The 19047-nt window shown below is 36.8% G+C and overlaps 1 protein-coding gene across 2 annotated transcripts in view; it reads right to left on the bottom strand.

The window, feature by feature from the left end:
• LOC105222398 (uncharacterized) overlaps positions 1-19047 on the bottom strand; it is a 113511-nt gene that overhangs the window by 92859 nt on the left and 1605 nt on the right. For both annotated transcript variants that reach the window (XM_049451372.1, XM_049451371.1), the window contains exon 3: positions 1946-2262. In XM_049451372.1, the coding sequence (XP_049307329.1) occupies positions 1946-2262 (317 nt within the window). The remainder of the gene's footprint in view (positions 1-1945; positions 2263-19047) is intronic.

Here is a 19047-nt window from a genome sequence, read left to right as displayed (position 1 = left end):
CATAAGGTTTGTTAAAAAAACGAAAATCATTATATGTAGTATATGGGAGTTAGCCTAGTATCGATTCGATTTTATCTATCTTTTACAATACCACATACTATTAACATGCCACATACTGAAAAACCAATCATATAGAGTAAAGGCAGCCGAATGTTCGAAAATCCTGACATTAGTTATATATTGGGGCTAGCTCAAGTTTTTCCTCCAGCTTATCAATTTTCGGCACAAAAGTACACTGTTATGAGTAAGACACGATCTCCTATTTTCATTGAGATAACTCACATATTGGCCGCTATATGCGTCTATTTAATCTTTATGTTAGGTATTTGGCGGCTAAGGGCTGTATTATCCCAATTAATTTAATTTTTAACGTACAGAAACACCATTTTCAGAGATTTCATTGCAGTTATATACATATATGTAAATTTCACACATTGAACGACTTTTTCGATCAAAAGTCAACTGGTGCTGGAGTCTAAATATACAGTACAAAGCGGCATAAACAGTTTTTAATGGATTTCAATAATTTTTAGTCATAAGATGACACACACTAAAGACATTATTCGTGCAAAGTTGTATCCAATATATTAATTGCTTCTTGATTTGTGTACTGAGAGAATCAAGTGGAATTTAAAAGTGTGCTATATTCGCGCTGTGTTATAGGAATATGAAAATAATGCCATTTTGCCGAAATCGGTCTATCGGGTCTAGAGATATGGGGCTTCTCCAAAAAGTGGACGGTGCCACACCCATCGCCCAATTTTCATATCGGTTCCATAAAACCCTCTTATACCATTTTGAAAGTAAATTTTAAGGTCTCATGCGCATTTAGTTATTGTTTTATTGCGCTTTTAGTAGTTTTTTGGTGAGTGGGTGGGGTTAACTTATGATTTCATCCATTTTCACACTGTCGGTAGGAGTTCTTATAATATTTTTGCTGGACAAATTTGGTTATTGCAGCTGTATTTCTTTTGGAGATATGTACATTAAACTTATTAGAGGGCGGGGCCCTACTGTATTCAAAATCCATATACCAAGTTTAATCCAGATATCTAAATTTTTACTCAAGTTACAGATAGGACGGACGGATGGGCAGGCAGACAGTCACACGAATTAAAACTTTTCTCGTCATCCTGATCATATGTATATATGTAAGTATATAACCCAATAACTATCTCGCTTAGTTTTAGGTGATATATACAACCGTTAGGTGAACAAAACTATTATATTATATTATGTACCAACAGGTTGCAAAAGTATAAAAAAGAGGGAGGATAAAGGGAAAGTTCCATTTTTTGCATTATTTATTGCGGAATCTACACCAACATAAGACACATATTAGTAACTCGCCCACTGTTATACATATACATATGTATATACATAAATCGGTGCGTATGACATTCATACACAAAAAATGCTGTAAATGTAAATGTACTTATGTATATGCGTAAACATGTACATAAATATGTCGCCCGTAAAAACTACAAACATTGTTCTACAGAAACAACAATCGTCCCAAATATCATCACAAATCAATATGGCTGTCTAATAACCCATACTCAAACTTTTAGTAGAATACATAACCACAACATTTTTATACATGAACGCAAGCGCACTTTCAACAGGCAAACACGCTTCCTTCAAAAAAGCAAACACCATTACTTCTCCTCGAGCGTCAATACCGCATACCCATAAAGCACTGATATAAGTAACAAAAGTGACAAAGTTCTTCTCGATTTAAAATATCTTACAATTGCTGCCAGAATCAACTAGACCACGAAGTTCTTAGTTGCCAAAATGTTAGACTACTGTCGTGGAAAAAGCAATTGAGATATACATAAGTAAGATGGATAATGAGTAATAAAACGTTAAGTTGTTGGAATCAGAATTCACTTAAATACAATTCTTAATTAATAACCAAAGTCCTTGTTCCGGTTGTACTTACCCTAAGGTCATTTAAGGTCGTTTTCATTTCTATTTGCTTATTAATTACTCCAGAATAATAATCCTTAAAACTTTCCATGTCAGTTATTGCTGCTTCGATTTTCGCTCCAAACGCAGCTACTATTTTCTCTTCTTTGGCAAAATTTTGTTGACTTTCTAGATTACTTTTATATTTGGTAAAATTCATTCGTAATTTTTCTGTTGTAAGTTCTACTTCATTCAACCGAATATTGGTTGTAGTTTGATTTTTTCTCAGTAAAGTGGATACTTCATGCCATTTTTGAAGAATATCTGGTAAGTCCTTATTCATGACGACAACTGTAAAACCAAATACAAATTAATTACATTAACGTAATAACAATGCATTCAAATAATTAATAAATAAAATATGCAATAATCAAAAACTGGAAATACCTTTAGGTGTTAGCAAACCATTTTATTATTAAGGAAAAGTATCGCCGTAATTTAATGCATTTAAGGCAAAAGTATATACTAAGATTTCTTATAAATTGAACAATAAATGCGGTATAAACTGAACCAGAAGTGCGAAAATATTTATATTGAGACTAAGATAGGTATTGACCAGATTTTACATATTCTTGACACAAGCTATAGTTTGTTTCGCCAGTGTATCACCGGTGAAATCAGATGGAATATAAAGTTATGTTATATGGTAACTATAATATAGAAGCGTCACGGTAATGTTCCAAGCGAAATTTTTTTTAAATGGGTCCTGTTTATCCGCAAATATGTAATTTTTCTACAAGTTAGAGAGTGTCACGTCCATTTTTCAATTGTGACAGCCTTCTCGTACCATGTCGTATATATATAGGGTTACCATATTCCCTGATTTGTCAGGGAATTCCCTGATTTTGACCGTCGGCACTGATTCCCTGATTTTCGTGAAAATTCCCTTATTATTTTTTTTAGCGAGTGCGTGAAAAAAGTGAGCATCAGCAGTTTACTTGGTCGTTTTGAATTTGCGCGCCACGTATAGGATGCATTTATATGAATCATAATATCATTCATGGTTGCGTTCCATTTTGGAATGCAGATCATATGATATCGCCATACATGTATACCATCGCATGGAAATGCGACTTCAGCATATCACACACATGTCTCGACTCGAATTTACGGAATTTACTTATATAATTTACCGGTGTGTTCCCAACTATTATATTTCATAAATTGAATTCGAATCCGGAATAGACAATTTTTTACGCCTAATATTTTATGGCTTAATTTAAATCTCCAAGTCTTCACCGTGAATTTTTTGATGTAAGCAAAAAAATAGTATTGTGTTTTATAGCCCTTATACTCGTAGGTTATGTTGTCATTACGCAATTTGTTTCTTTAATGAATAATGAGCAGATTCGCATAACTACGTTGAAAGGTTGATATATATTGATGAATATATATTAACAAAAATTTAGTAGTCAGTTTCGATGAAAGAATATTTTACTTTTATCCCATTTTTTTTGCATTTCTCATGCACGGGACTGATTTTGACTGAGACCGATATGGTAACCCTATTTATGTTATTATAACCTTTTGATGCATTTATTTATAGTTGTATCGCACTTCATGTATTTTTCGTGCACACGATTTTATTACAGAAAGCCGGTTATTATTTGAAGATCGAGAAATGCTGTCGGAATAAAATCCGCAGTAAGAGGTCTGAGCGATGCCGACGACGTGATACAAATGTTGATTTTGCCTTTTATCGAATCAGCTGTCCAATCAAATGTGGTTGGGGCAATGATCCCCTTCTTTAGCGGGTTGTGTGTGGTGCCATCGCATGTGGTGTGTATTATTAGAGTGTGCCAATTTTTCCCACGTAGGGTGGTGTGCACAAGTAAGGAGAAGCTTAATTAATTTAAACATCCTGGATCTCCTAGATTACTTCTTTGAGCGCTTGGAGCGTACCAATGAGAGCTGCCCCCGCCACGATGTCCAAATCGTGCTTGGCGAGCGAGCGGGATTCCCCCTAAAATTACAACACATCATCCCGAAATAATAAAGAACATTAAAGGAAGACTTATTAGATACAGATTTTCTTAAATTTGAAACGGCCAGTACAACAAAAACCCTAGAGATTCAATGGAAAGCGATAACATATGCAACTGAGTCAATATCTGCAATGTCCGCCTTAACCAAACGCAAAATACTTTCCTCGGTGGTAAAACTTTTCGACCCCGCAGAATGGCAATGAATGGGATGAACAGGTAAAACCTGTACGTTTAAGAAATTGGGTTCAATTTGCTAACAACTTACATACTACATCAGAAATTCAAATCCCACGGTGGGTAAATTTCACAATTAACCTTAACGAATAATTACACGGTTTTTGTGATGCATCTGAAAAGGCTTATTGCGCAACAATCTACATACGTAGGCACTTAGTACGATAATAAAATATCTTCACACCTCTTGGTAGCCAAAGCCAAAGTTGCACCTTTGAAGACACTCAGTCTTCCACGGCTTGAACTGAATGGTGCTCTCCTGTTAGCAAGTTAATTACAATAGTTCTGAAATTAACTGATCATAAAATGTATCTTTGGTCAGACTCAGAAATAGTTTTAGCATGGTTAGAAAAACCACCCTATAACTGGAAGTCCTATGTATCTAACCGAATATCTCACATCATAGACTTAGTTGGCCCAGCAAAATGGCAACACGTTGGAAGTGCAGATAACCCAGGGGATCTTGGGACAAAAGGTTGCAAGCCACTGCATCTCACCAGCACTAAACTCTGGTGGGACGGTCCCACATGGCTAACAGAATCACAAGAATTCTGGCCAAAGTTTCCCGCTCGGAATATAATACCGCCGGAAAATTTAAAATTTTAATATCACTTCAGAAGAGGATAATATTCTCCACCGATTTTCATCATTTACTATGGCACTAAGAGTAGTCACTTACATGTACAAATTCACCCAAAGACTTAAACAAAAAATGAAAGAAATACCAAATGATCCTTGGGTACAACTAACGCATTACGACTTGCAACATGCCATAGTTAGTCTCATCACATACACACAAAGTCGCTATTTCAGTCGAGAGAAAAGAAAGTTGCTCGAAAGACGACCACTCGAAAAGGAAAATTTTCTTCTCATTCTAAATCTATTCTTGGACCCTAAGGGATTAATAAAGGCAAATGGAAGATTAGCGAATTTCAGCCTCAGTTACAACATACGGCATTCTCTTATTATACCTGAGAAATCCCGTTTTAGTCATTTATTTTTAGTATATCTTCACCAGCTTATACTACATGGTGAGCATCGCGTGATGCAGCAAATAATAATACCCAACGATTACCCTCCTCTCGCCCAACCGACGCGAGGGGCGCAATCCGCGAACGAGCGGAATTAGCCGGGTCATAAAAGACAAGAGAGTTTTAAGCGTTGCGATCTTAAGCTGCTCAGCTACAGAAACCAAAATTTCAACAGCCAAAATTAAGAATGAAATTAAAGTTTATAATTTTTAAATGTTACTTCTTGAGAGTAGATAAGATAATTTTTTTAATGGTAAAAAGTGAGTCTGTTAGATCAAATGTGCTGGAATGAGAATTGAAATCATAACATATACGGCAGAAAGGTTCGTTTAACTCAAAATTTGTTCTAGAAAATTTTAAAAGTAAGGGTCTAAACTGCCTGGTAGAGCGAGCGGGGACGTTAATATCAGATAAGAGAGATGGGCTATAGACTGACCCATTTATGAGTTTTACAAGAAATATTATACCAAGCATCTCCCTACGACTAGCGAGTTGGAGGGAGATTTATAAGTTTTAAGCGGTTAGTGTAAGGGGGAAGATTTAAACTGGAATCCCAATGCAAATGCTTTAAGGCAAAAAGTAAAAATTGTTTTTGAACGGACTCTAACTTATCTGAATGGACTTGGTAACCAGGGTTCCAAACCACAGAAGCATACTCTAATATAGGCCTCACCAGAGATGTAAAAAGAATTTTTGTGGTAAACGGATCTCTAAATTCTTTAGACCAACGTTTAACAAAACTAAGAACTCCTTTAGCTTTAAAAACCGTGGAAGATGCGTGAAGATTAAAATTGAGTTTGGGGTCCATAGTTACTCCCAGATCAACAAATCTACATACTTGTTCCAACCTAAAGTTTAGTATTGCGTATGAAGTAGGGTCTACAGATCTACGTGAAAAGCACATCGTTTTACATTCTTTAAGGTTCAATGGCATGCCATTTCTATCACACCAAGAAAGTAGGTTGTCTAAGTCTGTTTGCAACTGACATCTTTCGCTGTTTGAAGTATACGTTTTAAAAAGTTTTACGTCGTCAGCATATAACGAAACTTTTGAAGACTTAACAACAGATGATACTCGTATGTCATCAATAAATAACAAGAACAGAATTGGACCTAGATGGCTACCTTGAGGAACGCCTGAAAGAACATTGATTATGTCAGAAAAGTGATGGTTGAAAACCAAGAAGATCAAGTTTATTCAAAAGAATTGAATGGTTTACTTTATAAAAGGCTTTGCTAAAATCTGTGTATATAACATCAGTATTCTTATTCTCCCTAAAGCCCGTTGATACATGTGACACAAATTCAAGCAAATTAGTTATTGTAGATTTCCCTTTACGAAAACCGTGCTGAGGACAAGAAATTAGTGGAGAGATCCGGAAGGTTATGTTGTCTGTTATAATTGCTTCAAAAAGTTTAGGTATTGCAGACAACTTTGCTATTCCCCTATAGTTTTCAATAGATGACCTAAATCCACTCTTATGCAAAGGGATTATAAATGACTTTTTCCATACGGATGGAAATAAGCCTTGCATAAGAGATGAATTAAATAGTTTTGTTAGGGGTTGGTATATATGTATATTTGGCATATGACATTTCTTAAGAAAGCATGAGGGAATCATATCTGGGCCATAATTGTAAAGGGTGATTTTTTAAGAGCTTGATAACTTTTTTAAAAAAAAAACGCATACAATTTGCAAAATCTCATCGGTTCTTTATTTGAAACGTTAGATTGGTTCATGACATTTACTTTTTGAAGATAATTTCATTTAAATGTTGACCGCGGCTGCGTCTTAGGTGGTCCATTCGGAAAGTCCAATTTTGGGCAACTTTTTCGAGCATTTCGGCCGGAATAGCCCGAATTTCTTCGGAAATGTTGTCTTCCAAAGCTGGAATAGTTGCTGGCTTATTTCTGTAGACTTTAGACTTGACGTAGCCCCACAAAAAATAGTCTAAAGGCGTTAAATCGCATGATCTTGGTGGCCAACTTACGGGTCCATTTCTTGAGATGAATTGTTGTCCGAAGTTTTCCCTCAAAATGGCCATAGAATCGCGAGCTGTGTGGCATGTAGCGCCATCTTGTTGAAACCACATGTCAACCAAGTTCAGTTCTTCCATTTTTGGCAACAAAAAGTTTGTTAGCATCGAACGATAGCGATCGCCATTCACCGTAACGTTGCGTCCAACAGCATCTTTGAAAAAATACGGTCCAATGATTCCACCAGCGTACAAACCACACCAAACAGTGCATTTTTCGGGATGCATGGGCAGTTCTTGAACGGCTTCTGGTTGCTCTTCACCCCAAATGCGGCAATTTTGCTTATTTACGTAGCCATTCAACCAGAAATGAGCCTCATCGCTGAACAAAATTTGTCGATAAAAAAGCGGATTTTCACATTTCGAACCGAACACTGATTTTGGTAATAAAATTCAATGATTTGCAAGCGTTGCTCGTTAGTAAGTCTATTCATGATGAAATGTCAAAGCATACTGAGCATCTTTCTCTTTGACACCATGTCTGAAATCCCACGTGATCTGTCAAATACTAATGCATGAAAATCCTAACCTCAAAAAAATCACCCGTTATGATTGTTCTAACATATTTAACTGATTAATAACTGATTAATGACAGAAATCGGACATAACTTGTGCTGATGCGGAACATTTTTTGGAGATTTTGGAGAGTAATTGGACTTAAAGAATTCAGCGAACATATTAGCAATGGTGTGATTGTCACTAGACATACTACCAAACTAGCGTTTGGAGTTGACGAAACCGTAGAACAATTTTGGATTTCGTATAATATTATTTTTTACTTTATTTATATAATTATTATAACATATTTTATTAAGTTCAGCAAATTGTCGACGCAATTTAGAATATTTTGAATAGTCAGCAACTAAACCAGTTTTTTTAAAAAGTTTAAAAGCACGAGATTTTCTATTTTTTAATTTAACTAATTCTTTCGAAGACCATGAATTAGAACTTATTTTTTGAGTAACAACACACTTCGGAACATATTTTTCGAATAAGTTTAAAATAGTTTCATTAAAGTGGGAAGCACTAAATTCAATATTGCCACTCTAGTCTGGCCAAGTTACTTTAGAAAGTTCGTTATTAATCTTTTTAAAATTACCTTTCGCAAAGTTTAACCGAAAACAATGGTCTTGTGTATTATTATTAGCAAAGTTAGCTATGATTTCGATGTTAATTTCCAAAGCAGGATGATACAGGTCCTCTGGCCGAACCAAAGGATCACATCGGACAACGGAGAACATTGAAGTGTTATCAACATAAACTATATCTAAGATCTTACCAAACTCGTTTGAAATTAAATTAATTTGGTTAAGACCCAACTCCGACATTTCATCTAAGAACTCGTTAAAACATAAGCGAGTACTAATCGGAATGGTGTAATCATCAATAGAGTTCCATGATACGCACGGTAAATTGAAATCTCCCAAAACAATCATGGAATCAGTATTATTAGCCATGGAGAAAACATTATTTATTAATGAAACATGTTGCATATATAGAGATATATCCGAGTGAGGCGGTATATACGATAAAGTTAAGTAGATATGGCCAATATTAGCGCAAATACGAATGCACTTAAATTCTATGAAGTCTGCATGCGGAACATCGACTTCTTTAGATGTAATTGAAGAATGAACAGCAAACAAGACACCACCTTCTTCTCTGTTCAGCCGGTCATATCTAAAGATTTCAAATTCGCTGTTGAATATTTCATTATCAAAAATGTGAGGCTTTAGCCAAACTTCTGTGAAGGCAATGATTTTAAAGTTGCAATGAGCGCTATTTAAATACAAATCAGCAAGTTTTGTATTAAGACCTCTAACATATCGATAATAAATATTCAGCGAATTATTGTTAATTAGTTTTTTGTAATCACAGGATTTCTTGGCAATTTAGAGATAACTACAGGGGGCTTATCGCGTTTCTGCTCGAATTCGCGCACAAAGACCCCATATGGCCAGAATGAGTTATCAAGTATCACTTGAAAATTGTCAGCGGATACGTCGATCTTAAATGGCGAAATATTCCTGTTGTTTTTGAAATGAAATGGACCAACAAGAATTTTATATACCGCGACTAAGGCCACAAATAGAAAGACGATTTTTATGTGTCAACAATGTACCATGTACAAACATAAAATGCGTACGAAGATCATGGCCGCTTTACTATTACTGCGGTTAATTTTTCTGGACATTTTCAAATAAAGGCCTCGATGCTAAGTCTTCTTCATTTAGAAAAGGGTATGTGGCTGTCTTTGTATGTGTAAGGCAGTACACTTCAAAGATTAAAAACTCGTTATCGGAGCTCAAAGAGCCACCGACAAAGAGTTTATAAACTTCGTGAAAGGAGTTTCCCCTGAAATTGTTAAAAAATATGCAGCCCAATGGATCGATTGGCAGTTTATACCTCCATGTTCTCCATATATTGGCGGACTTTAGGAACCAGCAGTAAAAAGCTTTAAGTCCCATTTTAAGAAAACGACAGGCAGTCATATATTCTATTATGAGGAGTTTACTACAATACTCACTCGTATCGAAGCCGTATTCAATCCCGACTCTCGCAACATCCCTCCGATTTTACAGCCCTCAGAGGAGCTCTTCTTCTCGCCATACCACTCGAAGAGTGCTACAGAAAATCTGACAACCTTCATGAACGAGGGGGGAATCGACGTCAGCCTAGTAAAGGAGGCCTGGGTCAATGAAAATACCATTAAAGTAGTAGCAGCAACTATAACTTTTTTTACACAAGGAACAAAGGTAAACTTAGGGCATGCATTCTTATCAATAAAAGTATAAATGCATTTCTTTGTCCTAATTACAGCATAGCAGATATCACAGTGGTAAAGGTGGAGCAGACGGAAAAGCCCTTCTTCTCGGTCTCGACCTACTTGGCCCATGACGAAGACATACCACCGGCCTCGCTCCCCAGACTAGTAGAGGAGAACCGGAAGGATGATGTCATAATAGGGTGTGATGCAAACGCAAGGTCTCAAGACCAGAACATTTTCTTGCATATGGAAAATACGAAGAGAACACTTCTTCAGCCCGCTGAATGGCTGTAAAGGCATAACACCAGCAGATGGCGAACCCGATGATGGTGGATCAGACGTTCCATTGCACCGCCATGGAAAAGTCGAATAGCGATTACCTGTCTGACGAACAACAAAGCGGCAGGGTGGATGATGGATTGTCGGTTGAACTATTCAAATATGGCGGAGTAGAACTATTATGTCCGACAATTGGAATTTAAGTGTGCTCTGCCCAATCTACCCAAAGGGGGACTCCTCAATCTGCGTCCATTAACGTGGGATAAGCCTCCTTTATATCGCATCAAGCGTAGTGTGGGAAAGAATCATGCGCACCGTTAACAAACTTATTGACCTTATCAGTGTAGCTATAAACTAACGTTGAGCTCCGACAGCAAACAAAATCTTATGTAGGAGTGTACAGCTGCTGGCGTACGGCGATGATATTAATACTACTGGCCTCAACAACCGCGCGGTTATTTTGTCTTTCTCCAGAATGGATACGGAAGCGAAGCGTATGGGTCTAGTTGCGAACGATAACACGACGCACTCGCCTTGGCCCACATGTCACTTTCGTAGATAATTTCATCTATCTTAATTAATTATATTAACACAAACAACAATTTCTGCCTCGAAAACCAACGCAGAATAACTCTTGCCAATAGGAGCTACTTCGGAATGAGTAGGCAATTGAAAAGCAATGCTATCTCTCGACGAACAAAAACCAAACCAAATAAGTCACTCATTATTTCCGTCCTTCCATATGGCGCAGAGGCATGGACGATGACAACATCTGATGAGTCGACGTTAGGAGTTTTCGAGATAAAAGTGCTGCGGAAGGTTTATGGTAGCCGCGGTGGAAGCAGAAGAAGAGGTTGGAAAGACCAAGTGTTAACTCGGCTACAACTTCGTAAGCGATGTCTACGCTAACAAAGAAGAAAAAATGTTTAGATAGTAACATTTTGTTTATTGCCTTAAGTTTTTCAGGATTTGGTTTAATAGTACCAGGAGTGACAACATGGCCTAAAAATTCAGTTTCCCTCACTAAAAAGTTGCATTTATAAACTTGAAGCTTAAAACTTACATGACTCAAACGACTTAGTATTTTATCGATCGCTTCTAAGTGTTCTTCTACATTCGTAGAAAAACATTTAACGTCATCCAGGTAAACAAGTCCAAGATTGAACCAATGTTTTTTTTTAATACATACATTGTTATTAAGCCGTTGAAAAGTCACACTCAATATTTTTAATACAAGTTAAAATTAAGTTAAATCTATTTATTTAATGCTTCCATGGTAAAGTGTTAAAGAATTATTTAATTGTGTATAAAGAGAAAATAGACTTAGATGTAGAAAGTAGAGTAGTAATTAGATAAAGATGAATAATAAATAAAAGTTGTTCAGAAATATATGTATGTACAGTGGACCAATAAAGTTTACATACACCTTGTTCTATTAAATTACAACTCGTTTATTTGTTATAAAATGAATACATTTTGTGGTTTTTTTTATCCATTTCAAAAGATGCATATTTAACATTAAATTAAGCACATCAAAATATTTTTTTTTAACACAAATAAAAAAAATTTATGCTGAAGCTTAAAATGGGCGCAATTTATATCAACGAAGTTTACGTGTACTAATGATTATTTATATAAATCAAAAGTAATTACAATAGTTTTAACGGTTGTTGGCCTACATTTTGTTGCGTGGTACTAAAAATGAACGTAACTAATAACACAAAAACAACAACCAAATTGACGACAACAGCGACGAACAAGGTCATGAATTACAGGAATCCAATTACGGAATCCGAAGAGGACGAGTTACTCGCCTCCAGTCAGGAGACAAGTAAGAGTACTGTCGGACATACCAACCAAAGTATACCGGTAGATACAGCAGTGAAAACAGCAAATTTAAGGACCTTAATCACCCTCCACCTCCAAAGCTGTCATAAGCACCAACCAAAGTGCACTGGTGGCTAAAGGAGAAAACAAAAAGAAGCCCAAGAAATCCCAGAATCAGCTGAGGAAAAACCGGTACCAGAGGGCAGTCTTCATACTGGGAAAGATAGCCAAAGACTAGGCAGCCGGTACTCCAGTTGATGAGGCAGAAACAAAGCGCCTAAAATCAATAGTATAGGAATATGAAAGCTTTCTGAAGCGGACGCAATCAGAAGCTCTAAAAGAGAGCAAACAAGAGAGAAATTCACAAAAAAGGAATCGTTCTATCACAGAAATACAAGAAACTCTGCCCAAAAAACATAGGCGGAATGAAGGTGAACACAGCAGTACAACAACGGCAAGATATTTCTGCGATATAGGCAGGGAAAGCCTGCAATTGGCCATCATAGATGGAAATTCCTCCTCCCCGAGCACAATACAGGAAAGATGGGTGGAGATCGACGTCAGATTGTCGAGTATGGTGCTAAGCTTCATACTCGACAATCCTGCGGGTCTTCACCCGGAGTCTGACACTTTTGAGACTCTCAAGGGTTACAGAGTCATCAAGTGCGCGGACCAGGCCTCGCTAGATTTCCTGACGGATAGTGTTGCCAAAATCGGCAACGCCTTTGAAAACCTCCAATTGAGGCTTATATCCGCCAGGGACATATCGAAGAGACCTCGTGCTCGCATTTGGCTACCCCCTCTAGAGGAGCCAGGCGAAAAACTACTGACGTGCATCAAGCTGCAAAACAAATCTATACCTGGTATATGTAGATGAGTGACAGCTGTTCAAGGAGGACAAACCGAATAAAGCAAGTAGACCAATACTGGTGGCCATTTCCGATAAGTTCATTGAGGCTCTCAAGAAGACTGACTACAAAATCAGCTTCGGAATTCTCAAGGCCAGACTAAAAATCTTCCAAGGCGACAAAGTGGCTGACGAAAACGACACGGAAGGGGTCGACGACGCCAGCCAGTTGTTAAGGAATGTGGGCATCGAAGAAACCCGAGATGCCCAAAAACTAAAGATGCGTACAGGTAAACCTGCAGCACTCGAAGAGTACTTCAGTGAATCTGACAACCCTCATGAATGAGGGGGTATCGACATTAGCCTAATACAGGAGCCCTGGGTCAATGAAAACACCATTAAAGGGCTAAACAGCAGCAACTATAACATTTTTTCACACGGAACAAAGGTAAACCTAGGGCATGCATTCTTATCAATAAAAATATAAAAGCATTTCTTTGTCCTAATTACAGCACAGCAGATAGCACACTGGTAAAGGTGGAACAGAAGGAAAATCCCTTCATGCAGTATATTCTGAATAGCAATCTAAGTATATGCAACAAGGGCGATAAGTCAACCTTTATTTTCCCAAGCTCTGATAGGTTTCCGGGGTGGGAGGAAGTCCTGGACCTCACGCTATCAACAGAGGATAACTGGATGGTATCCGATGAGCCTTCCATGTCGGATCACTTCTGGATACTCTTCAGCATCCGCGAGAAACACAGAGTCCCTAGAAGAACAGCCTTAAAGAGAGGAAATAAGAGTATTAGAAATCCTTAGGAACTAGATTCAGGAGTAGAGAAGTTGGAAAAAGTCTTAACCACAACTTTCAATAAATCTACCCCGCTAATAGTTCTGAAAAAGAGAAAGTATCTTCCTTGCTGGAACAGCGAACTCAAGAATTTGAGAACACAACTAAGGAAAGCTTTCAATGAGAGATTTAGAACCAACATCTGGCAGTCATATAAAGATATTATGAAAAGATACAAAAAAGCAGTCTGGGAAGCTAAAATCGACTCATGGCGATTTTTCTGCACATCAATAGAAATTTGTAGAGAAACCGCTAGGCTGAACAAGATGCTATCCAAAGATCATATTAATACTGCCTACATTAGGGCGGAGGGAAGTGATTGGACCTCCTCGGCAAAAGAGTCTCTGGAGGTACTAATTACAACGCACTTCCCCGGGAGTCAGCAAACACCTTCAACGAGGGTTCAACCGTTGAACGCAACTGATTATCGAAGCCAAATAGTAGACAAAAGCAAAATCAAATATGCCATAAATAGTTTTGCAGCATTTAAATCGGCAGGTCCTGACGGGATTATGCCCATAATACTGCAAAAACTGGTAGAACCAATGGTTCAAAGGCTTGAAAATATATACAAAGCTAGCATTCAACTATCTTACATCCCAAGAAGTTGAAAAAGAAGTAAATTTGTGTTCCTTCCAAAACCAGGCAGAAGGACACACGAGAATGCCAAGGATTTTAGACCTATAAGCCGTACCTCCTTTATGCTGAAGGTACTAGAGTGGCTAATAGATCTACACGTAAGGGCAATAATGGCGGAGAAGTTATCGAAGTCCCAACATGCGTACATAAAGGGTCGATCAACCGAAACTGCCCTTCACGAGGTGATAAGTGTTATTGAAAAATCACTACACCACAAACAATACACCATGGCTGCCTTCCTAGACATAGAGGGCGTGGAGGAGTGAAAGCAGTAGCGTATGCTGACGATATAGTGTTGTTGGTATCAGGCATGTTTCCTTCAACAGTCAGCGAGATTATGGAAAGAGCACTTCGAAGGTTAAACCTATGGGCTAAAAACAATGGATTAGGAATTAACGAGAACAAAACAGAACTGATGCTATTCACAAGCCGAACCAAAACACCTCAGTTTCAACTTCCGGTACTAAACGGTACAACACTCACTCTATCCCCCACAGTAAATACTTGGGGGTTGAGATTGACACCAAACTGTCCTGGAAAATAAATATAGAAAAATGAATAAACACAGCATACATTGCCTACTATACTTGTAAGAGAATCGTCAACAAGAGTTGGGGCCTCAAACCAAGCATTATCATGTAGATGTATACGGCTGTCATAAGAAGTTGCAAATAACAGGTGAAAAAACATTACAAAATGCGTCATAACTAAAAAATGATGGTCAACATATGACAGGAAAAGAACCAACGACTTATTAAATAGATAAAGAAAAAGTATCTACAGAGTAACAGCTATCACAACAGGGCACTGGCCATTTGGGGAACATGCGTCCAAAATGGGTATTCCCTACAACGACATCTGCCGTGGCTGCGGAGTAGCAGGGAACAAAGAAACAATCTTCCACTTTCTCTGCGAATGCCCAGCTCTTGCACAGATCCGGCACAAAACACTTGGAATCCATCAAGCACCAAACCTTGAATGGATTTCCACTAAAAGCATATCGGACATAAGTAGTTTCATAGAAACCACTAAATGGTTTGAGAGAGAAGGTGAAACGTAATAGCAGATAGAGGAGGTTCTACGAATAGTGTATCAAAATGGCACATTAATGCTAATTGAGCCCGATAGGGCTGCACTCCTACCTATCTACCTACCTAGCTCTTCCTTTCTAGTTCTTTGAGAGTTTGATCAAAAATTATTTCTTCATTTCTTTATGTTAAATTCCAAATTATAAATACATATATAATGTATTTATATAAATAAAGGGTTTACATGGGGTTTACAAGTACCAAAAAATTATTGTCTTATTTAATTATGTAATATCTCTAGAACCTCATATTGATCCGAGTAATAGTTTTGGCGATACAGCCTGGGAGAGTTTTGCTCTCAAGGTCAGCTATGTATGTATATGGTCACTCAAAAACGTGATTTTCTAGGAAGTGTGTTTTCAAACGTTTTTCACGAACTACTCAACCGATCTTAGTGAAATATTACAGAAGTCTTCGAAATATAATTTACAAGACCTGGAATAAAGGATTTCTTTCTTCAATTACTACTATATAACAAAAACGTCAGAAGTTTTCACTAAAATTTGCGTTTTTGTGTAAAAACGCCCGCCAAAAATACAATCTTCACTTTTTTGTTTTTCCTTCGTCTAATACCTAGCTTAGGTTGCTTATGGTCTTAATTCAACTATGTATTTTTTTCTTTTCTTTGCCGTCAACACGGAAAAACCTTTTTTCGAGGGAATGATAGAAATTACGTCGTAAAGTCCGCGTTTTGAATATTATCTTTTGAGATTTCATCAAAATCTTTGGAATAATAGAAAGTTTAAACATTATATTAATTTTTTTATACGAAAAAAAATAAATATTATTGATAATAAAGGTCAGAGACTAAATATACATATGTGACCTGGTCTACGGAAAGGGGGCTTAGGTGTCGAAAAATCAATTTTCACTTTTTAGTTGATTCGGATGGAAGATGAGATGCTTTTTCACGTGATAGAATCCAAAAAGTCATAACTAGTTTTCGAACGTTAGCTCCCTTTTCGTAGACCAGGTCACATATATGAAATATATGTATATTTACTTCTTTACTAAAATATGGTAATGGTATGCTCAACTTCAAACGTCGAATACCTATGTATATTTTAATTTTTGGCAGTTTTTACTAATGACTTATCTTATTTTATTATAGCAATTAATATATCAATTCAGAATCTGGTGCAAATGGTCTTGCTTCTTTGCAATTGCAAATTAGCGAGCATATTTTTACTTTTACACTAACAAAATATGTACAGCGATGCACCTGCTACACCCTTGCAAAGAAGCAACACTAAAACGCTATTGTATAATGTGCAACACTGGTTTGCAAATTATCGGCTATTGTCAAAAATAAAAACATTGGAAACAAAGAAAAGAAATGGAGCAAACCGATTTGAATAAAATAAGGCTAAAAAACGAAAAACCGAATAAAAAGTGGAGCCAAAAAGAAATCCGGAGTATATTAGATTTCTTGCAGGAAGCTCCAGAAGTAGAGGTAAGTGAAATTTTTGCTGTGAGCACTTATTCAAAAATTTATTTAACAATAATTTTAATTTTAATGTGGACCAACAGCTCAAATATTTTACAAGAAAATGAATTGATAAAACAAGACGCCACATGGGATCTCATACGTTAGAAAGTGCGGTACCTGAAGACTTCATTTAAAAAAGAGTGTGAAGAGGAGCAGGGCTTTTTGAGTCTGATGCTGCGTAAGGAATGCGACGAAGTTTTGCTTATGTTAATATTTCAGGCAAAGTGTTGCAGATGTGCCCACACTTTATCAACTGAAATATATTTTTGAAAAAAACTTACAAGTGAATTGCATTTTGAAGTGGTTGACGTCCATTATGAACGAAAGCGCGACCAGCCAAATACTGGAAATCACTTTTTCTGATGTCGGCGAAGAAATTGCGTATCCAATTCATATTGCCAATAATGAAAATCTACCACCAGGCAATGTAAGTGAAGTAATTGTTCCTGGAAAAGCCAAAGATTTCGCGAAACAAAATGAAAAAACATGTTCCAAAATCATCTGCTGTAAATCTTGTTGCTTTTCCAGTCGAGCGTAAGGAAATGTTTAAAATGAAAATGGAATGGGAAAAAGAGAAGCCTGCAAAAGATCATGCTTTGAGTGTGAGAAGATTGCAAACAGATATTGAAAGAGGTAAAGCTGAAATAGAATTCAAGAACCGTGAAATGGATTTAAAAGTTTTAGAATTGGAAAAGGAAGAAAGATTGGAAAAAGTTTAAATTGAAAAGGAGGAACGCTTGCAAAAGTTCGAAATTGAGATGAAATATAAATATTCCTCTCAACAGTAATTTATTTATCTTTGTACTTTAAAATTTTTAATTCCAATTACTGTTGAGAGGAATACTTATTTAATACGGTTATTCATGTTTTACTACCTTCTTTCATTCAAAGCGTTATCTTATTCATGTTTGTCTTGAACTAAACTTAAATTAAAATAACCACTTATTTTGTGTATCAACATACATATGTGTGTAATTAAAAACTGACAAATGAATTAAAATACATTTAAGAAAGCATTAATGTGTATGTGACTTGTTTTTTAATTTCTCCAACATTGTTGGGTACGAGTATACGGTCATCAGGTTCAATAGAATCTTCCCTAGTGTTTGATGGATCAGAACCGTCGTCAAACCAAGTAAAACCATTATTATTTGAAATGTTGTGAAGAATAGAGCAGACAAGAAAGCAATCGCAGCATAATTTATGTTCTTAGCTGCTTAAAATCTTTCTTTTAAAAGTCCAAAACAATGCTCTACTCTAACCCAGTATTTACTGTGTGTGTTAAATACATTGGGCGTTTTTATCCAACTGTCTTGCGTTGCTTCTGTAAGGGGTTATTAACTTTCCAAAGAAAGGGTATGCCTAGTCGCCAACAATTCGTTGCTGTGAAGAAAAATTCTGCTCATTTTGTTTTGCTATTTCGATATATACGGACATCATGCCAGCTCCCAGGGTGACCAACCACAACATGTCGAATTACTCGTTGTAGTCACAAACTATTTATGCTTTTATTGAATCTATGTGATTTCTGGAGAAGTATGATGTTTGGTCTTCAATTTTGCTAATTTAATCTCGGTTCCATCAATATAGCCAATAAAAAACGGTAACTCATCAAAGGTATCCGTACTATATATTTTCGATCGCTCAATCTCCTCGGGCCAATATATATGTATACTTAGCTTGGTGACGCAAGAACTCTAAAGATTCTTTTTGTTATTATCGATATAGTTTCGCCATCTCCCACTCTATAAATTGTCGTTATTTTTCTATATGCTGCGCTTTCTCCTGACGAACCCAATCCAAACATTGTGATTGCTAATTGCAATTCGACAGAAAATTGCCAACATGAGTGCGCTTTGTTAAATTCTTCATCGTTTTTTATTAAATCATCCAGCATCTTATATTGGTCTCTGGTCGCTCTCTACTCTTAACATTTGGCGGAATCGGTCTTCGTCAAGTGTTGTCGAAATATTATTTCGCCAAATGTCTGACATAGGTATTGT

Source organism: Bactrocera dorsalis, chromosome 3 (genome assembly GCF_023373825.1).
Source record: "Bactrocera dorsalis isolate Fly_Bdor chromosome 3, ASM2337382v1, whole genome shotgun sequence".
Lineage (NCBI taxonomy): Eukaryota > Metazoa > Arthropoda > Insecta > Diptera > Tephritidae > Bactrocera > Bactrocera dorsalis.
The sequence above is the reverse complement of the archived record's forward strand: the minus strand, read 5'-3'. Positions and strand labels throughout refer to the sequence as shown.